General features: G+C 37.4%; 1 protein-coding gene across 5 annotated transcripts in view; it reads right to left on the bottom strand.

The window, feature by feature from the left end:
• Positions 1-111: 111 nt before the first annotated feature.
• Positions 112-14,743, bottom strand: part of plch1 (phospholipase C, eta 1) — a 119,346-nt gene continuing 104,714 nt past the window's right edge. For 2 of the 5 annotated variants that reach the window (XM_048168757.1, XM_048168758.1), the window contains 8 exons: positions 14,233-14,340; positions 14,017-14,141; positions 13,848-13,932; positions 13,615-13,761; positions 7,569-7,648; positions 7,124-7,183; positions 5,063-5,420; positions 112-2,489 (listed from right to left, as the gene is read on the bottom strand). In XM_048168757.1, coding sequence (XP_048024714.1) covers positions 361-2,489; positions 5,063-5,420; positions 7,124-7,183; positions 7,569-7,648; positions 13,615-13,761; positions 13,848-13,932; positions 14,017-14,141; positions 14,233-14,340 — 3,092 coding nt within the window. In that variant the 3' untranslated portion in view covers positions 112-360. Of the gene's footprint in view, positions 2,490-2,810; positions 2,840-5,062; positions 5,421-7,123; positions 7,184-7,568; positions 7,649-13,614; positions 13,762-13,847; positions 13,933-14,016; positions 14,142-14,232; positions 14,341-14,743 lie in introns of all 5 variants that reach the window. The other 3 variants (XM_048168761.1, XM_048168762.1, XM_048168759.1) reach the window with 3 other exon arrangements.

Here is a 14,743-nt window from a genome sequence, read left to right as displayed (position 1 = left end):
ACTAGAGTAATGATGCTGAATATTCAGCTTTGATCACATGAATAAATTATATTTTAATTTATATTAGAGTAGAAAAGCATTATTTTAAATTGTAATATTTAACAATTTTCTGTATTTTTTTTAATCAAATAAATGCAGCTTTGATAAGCATAAGATACTTATTTCAAAAATAAAAAAAAATAGTAATGTTTCCAAACTTTTGACCGGTACTGTATATAAAATAACTAGTTTGATACAGCACATGTAGGAGACCGTGTTATATGGTATATGTACACAGTTCTGGAAGTGTCCTGCTACATGTAGTTGCAGCTGTAACTAGGAAATACATGCACAGTCAAAAACAGTAGGTGAGATGCAAGGTCAAAGCCTAAGCAGGAAGAAGACCTCAGGTTCTGATGGATTGGAGAAGTCAGGAGGGAGTACAGAATCGTCATTATAGTAGCGATCTCCGTATCCGTAGTGTAGTGAGGTGCAGGCTCCTTCAGGCAAGCCTCGGGCCTCGGGACCCAGCTGGTCCAGGTAACCAGCGATATAAGAGCCTGTAGAGTGCCTATTTGGTGGAGGGTTTTGGGAGGAGACTGGCTTATTACGGAGTACTACTTCCCGGTGTTTGGAGGCCTCCTGCTGTCTCTCACGTGCACGACTGGCTATATGACGTACACGACTTTGACTGCGGGATGACAGTCGCCTGGACAGAAATGGTGGAGGGTCTTCATGATCATCGGCAGAAACCAGAGGGAGCACTGAAAGAGGTTTTGGAGCAGGTTGAGAACAAGAGGGAAGGGGACGCGTATAATCTTCATGTTCTAAGGTCACAAGCTTGCGAAGCTGCTCGGTTAAGGGATCAGCGGACTTCGGACGACTGGACAACCCACACATCCGTCTTCTTTGGTCTTGCATTGCAGGAGTGACAAAACTTCGGCTGATTGACTTGTACTTGCTCTGAAAGTTGCATGAAATGTCCTCGGAGGTCAGGTCTCCCAGGCTCTTGGACTTGGAAGAAGAAGCTGGGGAGAGTCCGTTGTGGATCTGAGGAGGAGGTACAGGAAATGCCTGACTGTGTGGAGTTGGCTCTTGCAATTCAACTGAAGTCATGTTGTAGTCTGAAACAGGTGTGTACAAGTCCCTCTCTAACAAAGCATGGCAGACTTGAGTCTTTGCAAGACATTCTGAGGAGCTTTTGTGTCGGTTGACCAAGATGTTTTGGTCTCTTGTCTCCTGGGGCCTCGCCTCTGTGGTATCCGTTCTGGTGTCATTATAACAGTTAAACTTCCTTGGTTGGGATTTGCCAGTAAGGTAGGTGCTAGAGAACCGATTTTGTTGTGGAGGCTGGTAGTGTCTGTGAAAGGGTGATGTGTTTGTGGAGTAGGAGTGAACAGGAGAGGGATGGTATGAGGGTCCAAGTCTTGGTATGTGATAGGGGGATAAGCCTTGGACGCTTCTGAAATCTCGAAGCGGACTTGAAGGGGTCAGCGTGTTGTCTAAAGGGTCCCCGTCCACATTGATCTCCACCTCCATCAGACTGCTGCTTACTGAGTCCTGGCACAGCAAGAAGCGGTCAGAGGCTGTGCTGTTAATTGAGGTTTCTCTGTAACCTTCAAATTCAAAGTTCCTGAAGGAACCATTAGAATAGCTTTGCTTTAGAATTCCAGGCATCTTGATGGGTGAGGATTCCTGGCTCACCACAGGAGAGTCAACTAAGCCATTGTTTTGAGAAAAGCTGTTTGTAGATACAGGAGAAAGCACCTCCTCATCCAAGATGGTAAAGACTTCTGGTTCAGTCGTTTCAGGACTAGAAGGTCTCATGGTTGTGCGCACAGATTTTAGTGGAGTGCTGGAAAGCTCATTGTTGAGATGAGGGAGGTCAGATGGGATATATTTCAAGGGTTGCGAGTTGGACAGAAGTAGGGTGCTCTGCTCAGCAGTGAGCTCCAATTGGCCAATCAGAGCAGATATGGACTCACAAGTGTCATACTCGTTATCTAACGAGACGGCGTCAATAAGGCGAGAGAGAGCACTGTCTTGGAGGGACACTTGACTTTTCTGGTCTTGCAGATCCATTCTAGGAAGGTGCGATTTGGTACCTGAAGAAGAGGAAGAGGAGGAGGTTGTGGAATACGTGGCTGCCTTGGGATTTAGAATGTTCTTTTTAGGAGCTTCCAACTGTCTAAATTCTCTTTGACTTCCTTCGTTCTGTAAGCTACCACCGTCATTACGTTGATCTGACGGACCTGACCGGTGGTCTGTTGGCCCTTTGGAAGAACATAATTTATCTGCTTCAGTCTGGGTGAGACCACCTCTTGAGTGTTCTTGGTGAGAATTACTCAAACTTTCCCTACTGCCCACAATGACCAGGTAAGGAATTTCTTTTGTATCTTTGGGCTCAGTGTTACAGTCTGAAATGTGTTGTACATAAGGTTCTTTGAAGGCAGACATTTCAAAGAGAAGATCCACTGAGACGGATCTGGGTTTCTCATGGAGGAAGGAATCTGTGGAAGACATTTTACAGGAGATGATTGTCAGTAACTTCGAAAAACAACAACAAAAATATCCTCACAGACCGTAACACGCCACTCTGTACACAGGACAAATGGAATGTACCACCAAGTACGACGGTGAGAAGGAAGTTTGATAATGGCACTGTGTATGTGCATGGGGAACATCCAGTTATTTGATTTTTTTTTCTCCCAAAAGCTTTGATGAATTGCTTTTCTTATGAAACAAAACCAAAGTTGTTCAGAAACATTGGTGCAATGGCTTAAAACTGGAATGTTTTGGGTGAGTCAACCTGAGTATGGCTTGTGGATTACCTGCAGAGGTTTTCCTATTCAGTTTTCTACTATAGAGAAGCACAACAGTAAAGAAAGAACAAGACAAAGGCAAGTTAAGGTATTAAAGAAAGAATAGCCTGCAAGTCTGTATACTTCAAAGGGACCAGGGGCCGTTGCACCAGCTGTGCGCAAGTTACAACGTAGCCTAGTTTTGACGTAAAAGTTACAACTTATGCACAACTAAATATTTTTGCGTTGCACCATTAAACTTAGTTGAAGTGTAACTCTATAGCCGCGTTTCCATGGCAGGAACTTTCCTCAGGAACTAGGGATTTTGGGGTGGTACTCAAAGTGTTTTGACAGCAGGGACCAGGTTCTAAATGAAGTTCTGGGTAAAAATATCCCCCTCAGATAGTCCCTGCTCATGAGGTAATACTTTTTCAAAAGCCCTGTTTCCACCGCAGGAACTTTCCCCAGGAACTAGGGACTTTGGGTGGTACTCGATGTGTTTTGATGGCAGGGACCAGGGTCTAAATGAAATTCTGGGTAAAAATATCCCCCTCAGATAGTCCCTGCTCATGAGGTAATACTTTTTCAAAAGCCCCGTTTCCACCGCAGGAACTTTCCCCAGGAACAAGGGACTTTGGGGTGGTACTCGATGTGTTTTGACGGCAAAGACCAGGGTCTAAATGAAATTCTGGGTAAAAATATCCCCGCTGAACATGTGTGGGTGCTGAACATGCTGATTGGTAGAGTTCATGCAGCAGTTTGATTGGTTGACTCCATGCAGCATTTTTTTCAAACACTATTTCTAAAAATCTGTTGTGATGCGAGCAGTTTGAGTTATTTGCTATTCAAATCAATAATGGAGTTGTTGTAAAAAATACTACCGATGGACCGACAACGAGGTTCAGGCTTTATTAAGCTTATATGCGGAGAACGAAAGCAGTCCTATGTCACCGGACTCTTCTTCACAGGACTTTAGACTGCGATGTAAACGCAGACAGCAACAGGTCTGGGAGGAAAAAGTTCCTGGGACAAATTGTTCTGGGTAATTTTGGTGAAAAAGCAGCTTATGTATAAACTAAATATTTATGGAAGCCTCCGATCAGGAGTAATGGTTGGAATAAAATAGCAGACTGACTGGACTGCATCAATATGCTCTTGTTTGACTTCAATTCTTTAGACATATGTGATAATGCTGAAATTCATTTATATTTTAAGAGAGAGAACCTTATGTGAAGAGATTACTTTGTTAGTGTAACAGACGACTCCCATGCCAGCGGACTCAGGTTCAAGTCCCGCTTAGAGCAGGCTGTTCGAACAGGAGGGTTTACATTGGTGCCGTGACCCGGATGGGAGTGAGTGTAACAGACGTAGGCTAGTAAGAGATGTGCATGTTAACCTCACTCCCCTGATCTCAAGAGGCGCTCTAATGACTGATGCTAGAGACTGCAGTTTTTAGCCTTCTTGTTAGAGCACCTGACTCCCATGCCGGCGGACCCGGGTTCGAGTCCCACTAAGAGCGGGCGGTTCAAACAGGAGGGGTTACATTAGAGACTCTTCAACACGAACTCATCCTAAACAGCCTGCCACTCTGTGCTTCGTGTTGTGCATGTCATATTATGTGACAACGCATTACTTTAGCACTTACGACATACTAGCTACATTCTGCCTTAGGAACAAATTGTGCAACCGAATAAAGTACAGGGTTAGTTTCAAACGAGCTAGTAGTTACTAAGCTTCTAGTGTGGACTTTACGTTCCATTTTAAGAAAGAACTTACGAACGGCTGGTGCAACCCTACCCAGTAGAAGAACTAAATGCAATACTTAAAGGGATAGTTCACTCAAAAATTAAAAATTCTTTTTAATTTTTTAAAATGTCTTTTTATCTTGAATGGCACAAGAAAGAGAGTCGCACAGGGTTGGAATAAGGATGAGTAAACAATGACAGAATTTTACATTTTTGGTGAACTATCCCTTCAAAAGGACTGTGAAACAATAAAGTGCATGTGAAAAGGTTACATAAACAATGAAATTATTAGTAGAAGTTAAAGAATAGATAAATACTGAAAATGTGCATTTTTTTCTCTGAGAGGATTGTGGAAGCAAAGGAAAAACTGTTTCTTATCACAAAGGTGCTGCAGTGTTAATGATTTGACTGAAGAACATCCACTCTAATTACCCCTTATGGCTATAATGGTAGGAGTAATAATATAAATTCATGCATTGTGTAACAGCTTTCATTCTGATTCATTATGATGTCAAGGGAATTATATAAGCAACTGACCAATGATTGTGTCAACTCCAGGATCAGGCCCCTCCCTTTCTGGGGTGGACAGGTTGAGGTGACTTTGTAGGATCTTATCCAGGGGCATGGATGCCGGGCGGTGTTGGAGGGCTTTTCTGTTCCCCGCTCTCCTCTCTACATGAGTGGGTTGAGAGTCTCCAGTGCTGTGCTTTCTGTCATATGCAGCTTCAGCCAATGCCATCTTGGTCTTTTTCCGTCCCTTGGCAGGGGCGCTGGCAGTCCTCCGAAGGAGATGGTCGGTTATGGATCGTTTACGAGGTGGAACTCCGATATTTGTGTCCACTGAGGACTTGGAACTTTTATTAAATAAGCCTCTGAAACCCCGCAGCTGACGACCCTGAGAAACCGACAGGGATAAAGAGAGAATTCAGCAGATGATATTTATCTGAGCACTTTAGGACACAGCAAAAAAGTTATGTATATACACTTTCAAAAATGCTGGGTTGTTTCAACCCATGTTTGGGTCAAATATTGACAAAACCAACCATTGGTTTAAATTTTTGAATTTAATTTTTAAACCCAACGGGTGGTACTGGTGGTAACATATGATTCCTAATGTCCTTTGTAGTAAAAATAACCATAATTATTATGTAGTAATTACTAATAATATATGCTGCAAAATTAAGGAGAGGAAGTTGTTGTTGCAAAACCTTCAAACATTTGATATTTCTGAAAATCCCAGGATGTCTTTTTTATGGTAAACCAAATTTACACGCACAGTCTCAGAGAAAGTCATACACACACATGCACAAACATATACACACACGCATCCAAACACACGCACACATACAAACACACAAACACGCAAACACACACACACACATGCAAACACACACACACACACATACAAACACGCAAACACACACACACACATGCACAGACGCACAAACATGCACACACAAACACTCACGCACAAACACGCACAAACACACACACATACACGCATACATACACATGCACAAACACATACACACACAAACACATACACACATACACACACGCATCCAAACACACGCACACATACACACACGCAAACACACACACACACACACGCAAGCACACACACACTGCACAAACACACACACACGCACAAACGCACAAATGCACAGACGCACAAACATGCACACACAAACACTCACGCACAAACACTCACGCACAAACACTCACGCACAAACACACATGCACAAACACACGCACAAATACACACACATGCACAAACACACGCACAAATACACACACATGCACAAACACATACACACACGCATCCATACACACACGCAAACACACACACACACACGCAAACACACACACACACGCAAACACACACACACACGCAAACACACACACACTGCACAAACACACACACACGCACAAATGCACAGACGCACAAACATGCACACACAAACACTCATGCACAAACACACACACACCGCACAAACACACACACATACACGCATACATACACATGCACAAACACACGCACACACACAAACACACACACATACGCACAAATACACACACATGCACAAACACATGCACACACGCATCCAAACACACGCACACATACACACACACAAACGCACACACGCAAAGTCTTGCTGAGTTACATCAAATAGTAATCAGAGACAATAACAATACAATAACAATACACATGCAATGTCACGTGTTCATTTCAAACAGTCAATTTCAACATAATCACACAATGACAATCTTAGCACAGACCACAGTGACAAACAGAACTTCTGCTCCTGTGCAAACTACTGCATTACTGACTAAATCCAACAGATGGCAGCATATTCATTTGTAACAATCAACCATCTCTCATTTTTCAAGCCTTCAAAATCTAACAATTATTTTACAGGAAGCAACAAATCCAGCTTTACAACCAAGGACAAAACTGACCAAAACAAAAACGAGGACAAAATGAACTTTAAAAGATGCGTTCATACAACTGCACGATTACAACAGCTTAGTGTTTACATCGACACATTAGTAGACGCTCATGCAGTTATCATGCAGTACACTACATAGCCAGGGTACCTTATTAGCTCCTAGCAAGTGCATTATGGTATAGCTTGGGTTGAGGACTAAAGGACTCCACTGGAAAGTAGAAAGATTCAATAAAATGTCAATGGGGGAAAGATCAATAAAGATATTTTACTATTTCAGATCCTTTCTTTTTTCTGTTTTGAGATGGAAATGAGGACCAAATGTCACATGTTTGGTTACACCGCAGCAGAAATGGACAGAAACAACAGCTTGCATAACAGATTGTTATGATAACCAGCTGAGCTTTTTCACACCTTTTAATTTAATCGAAGCGCCACAGTTCCTGGCACTTTATTAATCAAAATGAACTGATCTAATTATTAAACGTATGACGAAATAGAGTGTTGAATTTAAATTGGTAACATGCCCAGTGGAAATGGCTGTGGATCTTTATCGAACTCATTAGGTACAGCTGTCTGTGCGGTCATAAGCTCACCTTCCCATAGATGTCATGCACTGTGATATGGACAAAAATGGATGCCTCTGTCATTCCCTCCAAATAAACGTGTCTATATCCTGTGGGAGTGGGAAAGAGGAGCAATGATTGAAAATGGGATGGAAGAAAGGCATTTGTGAGAATGTTTAGAGATTAAATAAAATTGAAAAAGCAGGAAGAAAGACATGATTTTATCAGTATTTTGGCGCTTTAGCACAGAAGCATCTTTCCTTGGCGAGACTGTTATGTGAGGGCAGAGATAGTTCAGCTTCAGCAGTAGTCGTGTCCATCGGCAGCACCTCAGGCCTCCATTACTCTAATGACACGATCACATGACACAGAGACCTGCTGCTATCACTCACACTTTGTATGCTATTTACTAATGACCCTGAGTTCTTCATCAGTTTATCTCCACACGATTTTATTTTTGCTTATATTAGTTATTTAATACACTGATAATGTGACTGCTATTCACACATACTTTACATACATGGTTGTTTATTAAACTACAGGCACTTTTATGTTTCATACACTTTTACTTTCAAGTTCATAATTAAGAGCTCCAATCCATGTTTAGTGTGCAAATTGAACAAAGAAAAAAGTTTGTAAATTGACTTGCACCTAAACTTTAAAGTGGACTCAATCCTCTTTTTAGTGGTGATATAGTGTCTAAATTAAATCTACACTGGTGTTTTAGGAAGCCAAACAATTAGAATAAAATAATAATAATAATAAGAAGAAGAAGAAAAAGAAGAATTTTATATTATTAATAGCCATATATATGGAAGTCTGTTTCCACCATGAAATAAAAGATAAAGGTAATTGCAACTTTTTAACTCACAATTCTGACGTTTTTCCTTACAATTGTGAATTTGCGAATCAGAATTGTGAGATATAAACTCAATTATGAGTTATAGAGTCATAATTGAGTGATATGAAGTCAGAATTGAGTGATATAAAGTAAGAATTGAGTTATAAAGTCAGAATTGAGTTATAAAGTCAGAATTGAGTTATAAAGTCAGAATTGCAAGTTATAAAGTCAGAATTGAGTGATATAAAGTCAAAATTGAGTTATAAAGTCAGAATTGCAAGTTATAAAGTCAGAATTGAGTGATATAAAGTCAGAATTGAGTTATAAAGTCAGAATTGCAAGTTATAAAGTCAGAATTGAGTGATATAAAGTCAGAATTGAGTTATAAAGTCAGAATTGCAAGTTATAAAGTCAGAATTGAGTGATATAAAGTCAGAATTGAGTTATAAAGTCAGAATTGCAAGTTATAAAGTCAGAATTGAGTGATATAAAGTCAGAATTGAGTTATAAAGTCAGAATTGCAAGTTATAAAGTCAGAATTGAGTGATATAAAGTCAGAATTAAGTGATATAAAGTCAGAATTGAGTTATAAAGTCAGAATTGCAAGTTATAAAGTCAGAATTGAGTGATATAAAGTCAGAATTGCAAGTTATAAAGTCAGAATTGTGTGATATAAAGTCAGAATTGCAAGTTATAAAGTCAGAATTGAGTTATAAAGTCAGAATTGCAAGTTATAAAGTCAGAATTGCAAGTTATAAAGTCAGAATTAAGTGATATAAAGTCAGAATTGAGTTATAAAGTCAGAATTAAGTGATATAAAGTCAGAATTGAGTGATATAAAGTCAGAATTGCAAGTTATAAAGTCAGAATTGCAAGTTATAAAGTCAGAATTAAGTGATATAAAGTCAGAATTGAGTTATAAAGTCAGAATTAAGTGATATAAAGTCAGAATTGAGTGATATAAAGTCAGAATTGAGTTATAAAGTCAGAATTGAGTTATAAAGTCAGAATTGCAAGTTATAAAGTCAGAATTAAGTGATATAAAGTCAGAATTGAGTTATAAAGTCAGAATTGAGTGACAAAGTCAGAATTGAGTGACAAAGTCAGAATTAAGTGATATAAAGTCAGAATTGAGTTATAAAGTCAGAATTAAGTGATATAAAGTCAGAATTGAGTTATAAAGTCAAAATTGAGTGATATAAAGTCAGAATTGAGTGAAAATAAAGTCAGAATTAAGTGATATAAAGTCAGAATTAAGTGATATAAAGACAGAATTGAGTGATATAAAGTCAGAATTAAGTGATATAAAGTCGGAATTAAGTCATATAAAGACAGAATTGAGTGATATAAAGTCAGAATTAAGTGATATAAAGACAGAATTGAGTGATATAAAGTCAGAATTAAGTTATATAAAGTCAGAATTGTGTGATATAAAGTCAGAATTGCAAGTTATAAAGTCAGAATTGAGTTATAAAGTCAGAATTGCAAGTTATAAAGTCAGAATTGCAAGTTATAAAGTCAGAATTAAGTGATATAAAGTCAGAATTGAGTTATAAAGTCAGAATTAAGTGATATAAAGTCAGAATTGAGTGATATAAAGTCAGAATTGCAAGTTATAAAGTCAGAATTGCAAGTTATAAAGTCAGAATTAAGTGATATAAAGTCAGAATTGAGTTATAAAGTCAGAATTGCAAGTTATAAAGTCAGAATTGAGTGATATAAAGTCAGAATTGCAAGTTATAAAGTCAGAATTGAGTTATAAAGTCAGAATTGAGTGATATAAAGTCAGAATTGAGTTATAAAGTCAGAATTGCAAGTTATAAAGTCAGAATTGAGTGATATAAAGTCAGAATTGAGTTATAAAGTCAGAATTGCAAGTTATAAAGTCAGAATTGAGTGATATAAAGTCAGAATTAAGTGATATAAAGTCAGAATTGAGTTATAAAGTCAGAATTGCAAGTTATAAAGTCAGAATTGAGTGATATAAAGTCAGAATTGCAAGTTATAAAGTCAGAATTGTGTGATATAAAGTCAGAATTGCAAGTTATAAAGTCAGAATTGAGTTATAAAGTCAGAATTGCAAGTTATAAAGTCAGAATTGCAAGTTATAAAGTCAGAATTAAGTGATATAAAGTCAGAATTGAGTTATAAAGTCAGAATTAAGTGATATAAAGTCAGAATTGAGTGATATAAAGTCAGAATTGCAAGTTATAAAGTCAGAATTGCAAGTTATAAAGTCAGAATTAAGTGATATAAAGTCAGAATTGAGTTATAAAGTCAGAATTAAGTGATATAAAGTCAGAATTGAGTGATATAAAGTCAGAATTGAGTTATAAAGTCAGAATTGAGTTATAAAGTCAGAATTGCAAGTTATAAAGTCAGAATTGAGTGATATAAAGTCAGAATTGAGTTATAAAGTCAGAATTGAGTTATAAAGTCAGAATTGCAAGTTATAAAGTCAGAATTAAGTGATATAAAGTCAGAATTGAGTTATAAAGTCAGAATTGAGTGACAAAGTCAGAATTGAGTGACAAAGTCAGAATTAAGTGATATAAAGTCAGAATTGAGTTATAAAGTCAGAATTAAGTGATATAAAGTCAGAATTGAGTTATAAAGTCAAAATTGAGTGATATAAAGTCAGAATTGAGTTATAAAGTCAGAATTGCGAGATATAAAGTCAGAATTAAGTGATATAAAGTCAGAATTAAAGGTGCTAAAGAGGATGTTTTGTTTTATACATTTTTGCAATATTACTTGAAACTGTCTTTACTAAGTGATAAAAGACTATTTATTAGGTGCACTGAAAGGAATATTATTAATATACATCATCTGTGCATGAGGTAGGGCCTTAAAAACATCAGCCAATCGTTTACGCGATCATCGCGTAAACGATTGGCCCTCTGGCTTGTCAATCACTGCCATGACGTTCCTTGTGAGAGACGCGCGGCTGCGTGCTCCAGTAACTTTCCACACTACATGCGCCGCATGCAATGTTTTTGTCAGGAGACAGGAGTAACAACTGCAGATTATGAGGTGAGTCCGACATAATGAATCCACTAAGTGTGTGCGCGGCTTAACGATTGTAAGGCCGATTATGAATGTAAATTGATACTTATGACTGATCGCGCTCAAACACGTCCAGTCAGAGCCAGTTGCTTTCATTCTGCGATTACAGTCGGTGTTTAAATTCCATGTGAAAGTATATAAATCTGCTTCAGGAGCAGGAAACTATCGCTGTATGTTGAGCACAGTCAGAATGTTTTAGCTAGTCGTAAAATGTGTATCATTTCAAACGCTCATTTCAAAAACTCAGTCGACGAAAACATCCTCTGTACCACCTTTAAGTGATATAAAGTCAGAATTGAGTTATAAAGTCAGAATTGAGTGATATAGTCAGAATTGAGTTATAAAGTCAGAATTGCAAGTTATAAAGTCAGAATTGCAAGTTATAAAGTCAGAATTAAGTGATATAAAGTCAGAATTGAGTTATAAAGTCAGAATTAAGTGATATAAAGTCAGAATTGAGTGATATAAAGTCAGAATTGCAAGTTATAAAGTCAGAATTGCAAGTTATAAAGTCAGAATTAAGTGATATAAAGTCAGAATTGAGTTATAAAGTCAGAATTAAGTGATATAAAGTCAGAATTGAGTGATATAAAGTCAGAATTGAGTTATAAAGTCAGAATTGAGTTATAAAGTCAGAATTGCAAGTTATAAAGTCAGAATTGAGTTATAAAGTCAGAATTGAGTGATATAAAGTCAGAATTAAGTGATATAAAGTCAGAATTGAGTGATATAAAGTCAGAATTGTGAGATATAAAGTCAGAATTGAGTGATATAAAGTCAGAATTGTGAGATATAAAGTCAGAATTGAGTTATAAAGTCAGAATTGAGTGATATAAAGTCAGAATTAAGTGATATAAAGTCAGAATTGAGTGATATAAAGTCAGAATTGAGTGATATAAAGTCAGAATTGAGTGATATAAAGTCAGAATTGTGAGATATAAAATCAGAATTGAGTGATATAAAGTCAGAATTATGTGATATAAAGTCAGAATTGTGAGTTATAAAGACAGAATTGAGTGATATAAAGAGAATTGAGTGATATAAAGTCAGAATTTAGTTATAAAGTCAGAATTAAGTGATATAAAGTCAGAATTGTGAGTTATAAAGTCAGAATTGAGTGATATAAAGTCAGAATTAAGTGATATAAAGTCAGAATTAAGTGATATAAAGACAGAATTGAGTGATATAAAGTCAGAATTAAGTGATATAAAGTCGGAATTAAGTCATATAAAGACAGAATTGAGTGATATAAAGTCAGAATTAAGTGATATAAAGACAGAATTGAGTGATATAAAGTCAGAATTAAGTGATATAAAGTCAGAATTAAGTCATATAAAGACAGAATTGAGTGATATAAAGTCAGAATTGCGAGTTTTAAAGTCAGAATTGCGTGATATAAAATTGTGAGGGAAAAAAGACTGACATTTTTTCTCAGAATTGCGAGTTTATATCTTACAATTCTGACTTTATAACTCGTAATTTCATGTTATCATTATTTAAGTCAGAAGTGTGAGATATATGCTCACAATTCTGAGAAAAGAAAGGCAGAATTGTGAGATTAAAAGTCACACTTACCTTTTTTATTTAGTGGCGGAAACAAGCTTCCATAATATTGCGCTTTCAATTATAGTTAGTTAAGATACTTTGCCAAAGCAATGGATAAAACAACGTTAGAGACATTTTATGTTATTATGTGAAGTTTTAAAATACTTTCGGCTTATTATGAAGCTGTGGCAGGACAGATTAGACTATGGCGGGCTGCCAGAGTCAAGGTTATTAATGGGAAACACTGCATTATGCATAATTAATTCACTAAATAGTTCATTAAAATGCATATAATTGATTTACATAACTTACAATAATTCAACGAACAATTCAGCCACTAGTTATTTTAAAAGTTAGTGCACTTATTTACTAAGGAGATAACAGTGTCAGTGAAGAGCATGTTTTGATGAAATGACACATGTGATGTTTAAAGGTAAAATATTATTTGCTGATTCAGAAAAAAATGACAGTTCAGAAAAAAAAAAAACACATAATTGCCCTTGTTTGCATGTACTGTATATTTAAATGCATTATTGTGTTTCAAAATTGTTAAATTGTCAAAATTGTTGTAATTTAAATGTTCACAGGTGTCCAAGAAACACCCACATATAGAATATCTTGTACCTGGCATGAGACTGCTGAAAGCCACGGTTCTCTGGCCCACAAAGTCTCGTCCAATAGGGTCGTGATCCCAGACCAGGAAGCGCACAAGAGCCACCTCAGGCATGTGAAGTGTGAAGGACAGAGTCTCTTCCCACACAGGGTTGAATCCTGCATTACCAATCACACCAAAAGTTAACAAAGGTCAACACCTCCTAACCTTCCTTCTGTTCAAATAAGTTCACATGAAGCCATACCATTATCATCCACAACCCTGGTCTGTTCTTTACAGCAATCAGCCGGAAGACCAATAATCTCCACCTCAACGAAAGGATCAATGATCTGTGAATGAAGTCCACAAGCGTCAGATATATTAATTGCATTAATAGTACATAGGAAATGTCCAGTTAGGAGGCACCTGCTTACCTCTCCACGGTCTCCCAGCATTGAATCCGGAGGTTTGGGCAGCTGCTGTCCACTAATGATTTTTATCACCAGCTGTTTCTTAGGATTTGCAGGGAGCGGATCATCATTCAGTGGGTTAAAGGCGCCTGGTACAGATTTTCAAGACTCTTAACTATAGTGATAAAGCATAGTCATCCTATATTGTGATTGAACAGTACTTTGAATGCATTTGTGTACCTTTACACATGGGGCCGGGTTTGAGCACGTAGCCACTGCCTCCATTCACCATGAACTTGGCTCTGTTCAACTGCATCATACGACCCTCCGTCTGGTAGTTTAAAGCCACTGTGGGTTAAGCAAAAGACAAACCGTATTTTTCCTCACTTCTGTTTTTCCTTACTTCTCCATCCTTCCTTCATCTAGTCATGACTTTATTCTAGGAAGTAATTTCATGTATTTATTCAGCTGTGTAAAGCTAAATAAACTGGATGGCTAACAAACTATGAAGTTTCATCATGGCCTGGTAAACATTTTATTCAATAAACAATCAGGGTGCAGAACTCAGCTGCGGCTCCACAAGTTCCAATTTGCTCTTGTTTATTGGACCCTTATGATGGCACACACACACACACACACACACACACACACACACAGGTTAATTTATGATTATCTTCAGCAAGGATGATTCATGAAAAGTGACAGTAAAGGCATTATAAAATTACAAAAGATTTCTGTTTCAAATAAATAC

This window comes from Megalobrama amblycephala, linkage group LG19 (genome assembly GCF_018812025.1).
Source record: "Megalobrama amblycephala isolate DHTTF-2021 linkage group LG19, ASM1881202v1, whole genome shotgun sequence".
Classification (NCBI taxonomy): domain Eukaryota; kingdom Metazoa; phylum Chordata; class Actinopteri; order Cypriniformes; family Xenocyprididae; genus Megalobrama; species Megalobrama amblycephala.
The sequence above is the reverse complement of the archived record's forward strand: the minus strand, read 5'-3'. Positions and strand labels throughout refer to the sequence as shown.